Source organism: Vipera ursinii (genome assembly GCF_947247035.1).
Source record: "Vipera ursinii genome assembly, chromosome: 4".
NCBI classification, from domain to species: domain Eukaryota; kingdom Metazoa; phylum Chordata; class Lepidosauria; order Squamata; family Viperidae; genus Vipera; species Vipera ursinii.
Genome location: NC_139514.1, coordinates 84,308,890 through 84,316,901, shown reverse-complemented (window position 1 = coordinate 84,316,901; position 8,012 = coordinate 84,308,890). Strand labels below are relative to the sequence as shown.

Here is an 8,012-nt window from a genome sequence, read left to right as displayed (position 1 = left end):
AATGTTTGCACATGCCCTTTATTGTACACATACTGTATACTGAGGGTTTTTTGTGTATTAACTAATCAATCCATCAACAGCTGTATTTTAAAAGGTTGTCAAGGTGACTGTTGCTGCTGGTATTGACTATTTCACTGTTGTGATTTGGATCTATGACAGATGACATATAATTGAAAAAGGATCAAAATAAAAAAGTTGACAGGCAGAGTGATTTAGGGATTAAAAGTAGAAAGTAGAAAGCCAACCAGAGTTTCTGAATTTCAATCATTTATCAACAAAATGAATTTTCCCACTTAGGCTACTAAAATGCTCAATTTAGGTAGGGCACTTTAAACAAATCCTAGGTTTGGAATGATCTTGGATATAATATTGAAAATAATATTATTTTAAATCTGAGATTGGATTTCTGGTGAAGCCGTAATCCAGGGCTGAAGTCTGCCAATTCTGATATGGAGCCAATTTATTTATTTATTTAGCGTATGGCTGGTCACACACAGAATTAAAAGCACTTCATATTTACAAGTTAGAACAGTCAAAACAATTTTTTTAAAAAAGAAGCAATTATAAAACCTAAGAGGAAAACAGAAATAACATTTCAGAGTTTAATGTCGAGTTTGGAGATCCGGTCAGTAGCTGCCGTTGTTACGCAGAGGAAGTCCTTAAAATCTCCTGGGTATCTTCTATTAGTGCATTCCCTCACTATATGTTGGATAGTCTGTCAGGGAGCCCCGCAATCACGTTGTGCTGAAGCCAATAAGAGCCAATAAGAACAATAAGCAAGTAGAGAGGCTAATCAAGTCTTTTGAGAAAGGCACCTTAATGCCTCCTGCAGCCCTGCCTTCTGTTTTCCTGCGGTTGGATTTTTAAAATATGCATCCTAAACTGTGGTTTACTAGTAAGTGTTATATAAACTCAGGGCCTTGGATTTAGCAAACTATGGCTCAGTCAACCACGATCATTAAATGGTTAGGAAATGTTTTAGTTTACAAGGAGCTAAAAATTTGTTTGAATACAGATGTCTGAAGGTTGAGTCTGAAAAAAAGCCTGGACTGGGTGCCTTTTGGATTTGATAAATTATCTGAACTAACCAATTTCTTTATTGATTTAGTTCATTTTGTTGATATCATTTCCTAAAAGTTTTTTTTATAACCTTATTAGATTTCAGAAATGTGTAAAATATAAAGAATAAGAAAAAGGTTAAAATGGAAAAAAGCAAAATCAGGGAGTGCAGACAAAAAGGGAAAAGAGGGTATAATCTGTTAAAGTAAAACAGTATTTGTGTAGCTAATAAATGGATTTAGAGAATAAGAATGATGATCTTGACTAAAATATGTGAACTCTGTTATCAAAGCAATGACATCAAAGGAAAAACATATCTCACATTCACAGCAATGGAAAATATGTAGAAAAGCTCAGGGCGACACCTCCCTAATTCACATGAGTATAAGAAGGAGAAAGACATACCCTACAATCAAACTTGCAAGATTTTGTTATAACCAAACTGAGTAAAAGTATTTTTAGCCTTTCTGTAAAATTGTCTCGTGGGTCGGTCTAACTGGTAGGTCTGACAATGGGGCTCTTCCTTGCAGACGTTTTCCAAACTTTTTGTTCTGTTAATTTTTTCCCCAAAAGTCACTAATCTAATGAAAGATTTATTTAATTTTGTGGAACTTATCCTGGCAGTTGACAAATTCAATTTCTAATATCAATATACAGGTATCTGCAGTTGGAAATTTGGGCACCAAACCAACACAGATTGATCATGAATAATTGTTGGATAACTTTATCACAGAAGTTCTGCCCAAAGGGCATGGCTATCAGACATGCAATCTATATCAATTGACCTCCGACCCTGTCAACACAGTCTTGAAATAGTAACAAGTTTATAGTGTAATTTTAATGATATATAGTGCTACCTATGGTTTATGTTCAGGATCCATTCTTAATGATTAGATGAAATAAATTTAAAGACAAATGTGTAATAATATGAAGAGGTCTCTGTGAAATTGTTATGATTTCAAATCCCAATTCGTTCTCCCAGAGTTTTAAAAGATGTTGGAAAGAATCTCCTGTGTTTTATTATAAGGGTTTTATGTAATCTCAACCAGATTCCTTTTCAGGTAGTTCTTCCATGCAAGCAATAATGATGTCATGTGATTAAAATTCAGCTGCATGGCAACTGACTCATATTTATGACGGTTGCAGTGTCCCTGAGTCATGTGATCACCTTTTACAACCTTCTGAAGCAAAGTCAATGGGGAATCCAACCATGATACTAATTTAACACTAATGCCTCCTTAAGTAACACCAGCTGCCTGCAATTAGTGCAGGTTCGCATCCCACCAGGCTCAAGGTTGACTCAGCCTTCCATCCTTCTGAGGTAGGTAAAATGAGGACCCAGATTGTTGGGGGCAATAAGCTGACTTTGTAAAAATGCCACTGGGGCCCCCCCCGAAAGCCCTAATAAGCAGGCATATACATAGAATGAAGGCTATTGCTAAGCACATTGGTTTGTGCTTAGATTGTAAGCCGCCCTGAGTCTTCGGAGAAGGGCGGGATATAAATGGGATTTAAAAAAACACAACTCAATGAATGTCTCACTTAGCAACAGAAATTTGAGGCTCAGTTGTGGTCTACCTGTACTAGCTTATAGGGCAGAATATGCATTTGGCATGCAAAAAGCTAAGTTCCTGCATGCAAATTTGCATCTGAGATGCTTAACATCAATACCATCTGCACTGAACTACCAGGATCTAACCTGGTCAGTGATCAGAGCTAGCATCTCTAATTGTACAGGTGAAACTCGAAAAATTAGAATATCGTGCAAAAGTTCATTTATTTCAGTAATGTAACTTAAAAGGGGAAACTAATATATGAGATAGACTCATTACATGCAAAGCAAGATAGTTCATCATAATTGTGATGATTATGGCTTACAGCTCATGAAAACCCCAAATCCACAATCTTAGAAAATTAGAATATTGTGAAAAGGTGCAATATTCTAGGCTCAAATTCTCCCACTCTAATCAGCTAATTAAGCCATAACACCTGCAAAGGGTTCCTGAGCCTTTAAATGGTCTCTCAGTCTGGTTCAGTAGGAATCACAATCATGGGGAAGACTGCTGACCTGACAGTTGTGCAGAAAACCATCATTGACACCCTCCATAAGGAGGGAAAGCCTCAAAAGGTAATTGCAAAAGAGGTTGGATGTTCCCCAAGTGCTGTATCAAAGCACATTAATAGAAAGTTATGTGGAAGGGAAAAGTGTGGAAGAAAAAGGTGCACAAGCAGCAGGGATGACCGCAGCCTGGAGAGGATAGTCAGGAAAAGGCCATTCAAAAGTGTTGGGGACTTTCACAAGGAGTGGACTGAGGCTGGAGTCAGTGCATCAAGAGCCACCACACACAGACGGATCATGGACATGGGCTTCAAATGTCGTATTCCTCTTGTCAAGCCGCTCCTGAACAACAAACAACGTCATAAGCGTCTTACCTGGGCTAAAGAAAAACAGACCTGATCTGTTGCTCAGTGGTCCAAAGTTTTCTGATGAGAGCACCTTTTGCATCTCATTTGGAAACCAAGGACCCAGAGTCTGGAGGAAGAATGGAGAGGCACACACTGCAAGATGCTTGAAGTCCAGTGTGAAGTTTCCACAGCCTGTGTTGATTTGGGGAGCCATGCCATCAGCTGGTGTTGGTCCACTGTGCTTCATTAAGTCCAGGGTCAACGCAGCCGTCTACCAGGAGATTTTGGAGCACTTCATGCTTCCTTCTGCAGACGAGCTTTATGGGGATGCTGACTTCATTTTCCAGCAGGACTTGGCACCTGCCCACACTGCCAAAAGCACCAAAACCTGGTTCAATGATTGTGGGATTACTATGCTTGATTGGCCAGCAAACTCGCCTGACCTGAACCCCATAGAGAATCTATGGGGCATTGCCAAGAGAAAGAGGAGAGACATGAGACCGAACAATGCAGAAGAGCTGAAGGCTGCTATTGAAGCATCCTGGTCTTCCATAACACCTCAGCAGTGCCACAGGCTGATAGCTTCCATGCCACACCGCTGAGGCAGTAATTGCTGCAAAAGGGGCCCAAACCAAGTACTGACTACATATGCATGCTTATACTTTTCAGAGGTCCAACATTGTTCTATGTACACTCCTTCTTTTATTGATTGCATGTAATATTCTAATTTTCTGAGATTGTGGATTTGGGGTTTTCATGAGCTGTACGCCATAATCATCACAATTATGACAAATCACGGCTTGAACTATCTTGCTTTGCATGTAATGAGTCTATCTTATATATTAGTTTCCCCTTTTAAGTTGCATTACTGAAATAAATGAACTTTTGCACAATATTCTAATTTTTTGAGTTTCACCTGTATATGTTATGTATTATGTGTTTTTAAAGTCTCACCCTAAATATTTACTGCCTTTGTGGGTAGTATGAGATTTTATTATTTATTTATACCTTTCAAACCTATAAACTATATGAGAGTACGTATCTGACTGATTTGATCATTCCTTTCAAGAATACATGTAGCTAGATAAGCCTTTCCTAACCTAGTGCTTTCCAGATGTGATGGATTTCAATCCCTATCATTCTCAACAGGAAATACTGATTAAGATACCTATGCTAAGTGTAGGAGGTAAGGTTTTGCTGGATTTGATAGAGTGGGCATGCTCCTAGCCTATCCTTTGAAGATTATCAGCTGATGGGAACTAGGAAGTATACCTTTTCTGTGGCAGGCCCTGGTCTGCAGAAAATGTTTCTCCATGGAGACAGGTTTTTCCATGGACTGGAGGGGGCATGGTTTTGTGTACTGCCTGCATCTTGTGGATGGGGCTTTGCTTGTTTATGTGGCCTGGTTGCTGGCATGCCGCAGCCCTGTACTGGTCCATGGACTGGAGGTTGGGGATCCCTGCTATAAAGGTACAGGTTAAGATTCCCCTGCACATGCGCGCTGGTCATTTCCAACTCTAGGGGCTGGTGCTCATCTCCGTTTCAAAGCCGAAGAGCCAGAGCTTGTCCAAGGACGTCTCCATGGCTGGCATGACTGGACACCAAAGGCACACGCAACACTGTTACCTTCCCACCGTAGTGGTCCCTATTTTTCTGCTTGCATTTTTACGTGCTTTCGAACTGCTAGCTTGGCAGAAGCTGGGACGAGTAACAGGCGGTCACTCTGTTATGCAGCACTCGGGATTCGACCCGCCAAACTGCCAACCTTCTGATCGACAGGCTCAGCCTCCTAACCCACTGAGCCACCGCATCCCTGCTGTAGGCAGCCAAAACTGTTTAGCCTCCACAAGAATTGGAGCTTTCATACTTAATTCTACCACCTGAAAATAGGTCCAAAAAGGCAGGCAATGTGATTAGCACAGAACAGATATAATTTAAGTGTTTACCTTCTACTTTAAGAATCTTGTGGCATTTTAAAGACTATTAAAAATTCATTGCAGCATAAGCTTTTATGGTCTGCAAAAGCAGATTATAATTTGTGAAAGCTGATGGCATCATAAATTTGTTAGATTTGAGGGAGTCTTTCCATTTATTGTTGAAAAAGTCTTTAAATTTATTGTAATAGAAATCATTAAATGTATAAATACTGTTCCTAGTTTAAGTTTATTGAGACAGCCTTGAATAAATGCAGTCAATATAATAAATTATATTTGTTTTTATTGGTTATTTAAGAGGAACTGAAGCAAAATAAACAATCTGTGTCCTTGGGGTAACTTGCAACATGAGTAATCAGCTTGCTTGGAGTGAACGTGAGTATCTATTAAATGCTTACTCCTGAAATTCCTACTAGACATGTCTAGTATATCTTGACAAGTTACAAATAGCATTATATTGCAGTGTCTTACCTCAATGGTGCAGCAAAGAATTATTTTTTCTTCAGGATTGCACGTTTGGATATCCATGTAAATAAGTAATATTAATAATAGTACAGTAGGACTATTTCTCTTCCTCTTGTGGCTGGAGGATATCCTTGGCAGAAGTGCTTATTCCATTCACTCCAACAGTGGTAATAAAGATTAAGGTTTTCACTAGTTCTTCCATTCTTGATGCTCTGGTAAGCAGGCCACTTGCAGGAACTCCCAGGTGATCTTGCTTTTTATCTTCCTTTTTCTTTCTCTGAGAGTGCTTTGGCCTCTGAAGATCCAGGTAGTCCTTTGCTATTCCTTGTAGTTCTTTAGGGCCATTGTTCTCAGCGCTTGGCTTTTTGAACAAAAGGCTTTACCAGAAGGCAAAGCAACCCGTCATGTACTCTATTCACCCCAAGGACTATCCTCAAGGACTAATTAGTTGGTTGATGGCAGAAATTCCCTGTGCTGCTTTTCCTTAGTTTATCTGAGGAGGTAAGGGACCTGGAGCTCAGAGAGGTCAGAACTACACAGAGGAGAACAGCATTTTCCTCTTCCTCCTTAATAAAAGCAGTAACTTTCCCTCTGTATTTTTACTGTAGGTAAGAGATGTAGTGCTTGCTAAACACTCCCCAAGATCACTTGTCTACATAGTATACCAGAAAGGTCTGCCCTCAAAAGAACCTAGAGATATCAGTAGAAGTCTTCATTTGAATTTTCACTCTCTTCCCTGTGAAGGTCTAAAAATAAAAGGAGCATCAACACATGCAGTCCATTGAAGTAGGGGAGAACATTACTTGTTCTTGCTCTGTTTTTGCAGGTTGGCTATTTAGTGGTTTTACTTAATAAAATTGCGTAGAAATTACAGCAATTTGCAAAACATTATGTTGAAGAAATGGAGCAATCATAGTGGTTGGAAGTTCTAGGACTTATAGCAGATTACAGAGATATTATTACTTTTAGCAGTGAGTAATTTATTAGTGATAGCTTTTAAAAAAGAAAAGATAATACCTAGGGAAAGAAGGGGACATCTAAATAATTTTGCTATAGATAAGTTTCTTTCCCTTTACAGAAGGTACTGTTGATGGAAAGTCTAAAAAAGAACACAAAACATCTCAGTCACTTGTTGCTTTTAAGAATGCGATAGAAGCAAAAGAAAGGACAAATGATGTCCAATGGGATGTACAGCATCTCATTTCCTCTGCTAAATGGCTTCAACTTCATGGACTCAAGAAAAACAAGATGACTTTTTCTCAGATTTTTTCCCAAATTGGATTCCAGCACAAAGAAGGTATTTCTAAAATATGACGTGCAAAGCTATCTCTTTTATGTTACAATGTGTTGCTTTTTTAGATATTTAGACATCACTTTTGTTAATAAACAACAACGTGTATGAGTTTGTACCCTTGCCTTAGTAGGAGTTACTACTTCATGAACTTGTGAGAGACTGTGATGAAGAAAGAATGCACATGATGTAAACTATACATGAAAAACAATTTATATTGTAGATTATGTCTCAGTCTTGGGAAAAATTGTGGCTTCACGATATGCAGATGGTCTGTATCATCAGTACAGAGCAATATCTGATGGCAAGCTCTATAATGTAAGTGTGATACATTTATATTTTATTAGAGTAATGAATTCATTCCTTTTTGAAGAAAATGTGCAGGCACATAAAATGGTCAGCTGTGGAACTTACTTGTGTCAAGCATGTTTGCTGCTTGCACAAATCTGAGGAATCTTTAAATAATGGTATTGGAAAAGCTATCTTTTAAAGGAGGGAGTAAATTCTAGGGCATAAGAGCAAGATGTAGCTTCCCAAATTCTCCCCAAATTTCTTGGTCTGCTCCAAAAGCTGTCCAATGTTTGGATAAGAGATATCACATATCTATTCATGTTATTATTTATTAAACATATTTCTGTGCTATCACAGTTCAGATAACTTTTATTTGTACTATGTTGATGATATTACCTTGAAAGGCAAAAATTTAAAGGATCTGCAAGCTCTAATAATAAATGTTTAAGTACTGAAGTGAAAGAAATTGGACTAAAATTGTAAGGAAAACCACACTAATGACACAGATTGAACAACAGCCTTAGCATTGATAGTGAAGACGTCAAAGTGATGGATAGCTTTTGCAT

General features: G+C 38.5%; 1 protein-coding gene across 1 annotated transcript in view; it reads left to right on the top strand.

The window, feature by feature from the left end:
* Positions 1–4,584: 4,584 nt before the first annotated feature.
* Positions 4,585–8,012, top strand: part of VWA3B (von Willebrand factor A domain containing 3B) — a gene marked incomplete at both ends in the record, with an annotated part of 90,771 nt that continues 87,343 nt past the window's right edge. Inside the window, 3 exons of the mRNA XM_083362560.1 lie at positions 4,585–4,651; positions 6,943–7,161; positions 7,379–7,473. Of these exons, the coding sequence (XP_083218686.1) occupies positions 4,585–4,651; positions 6,943–7,161; positions 7,379–7,473 (381 nt within the window). The remainder of the gene's footprint in view (positions 4,652–6,942; positions 7,162–7,378; positions 7,474–8,012) is intronic.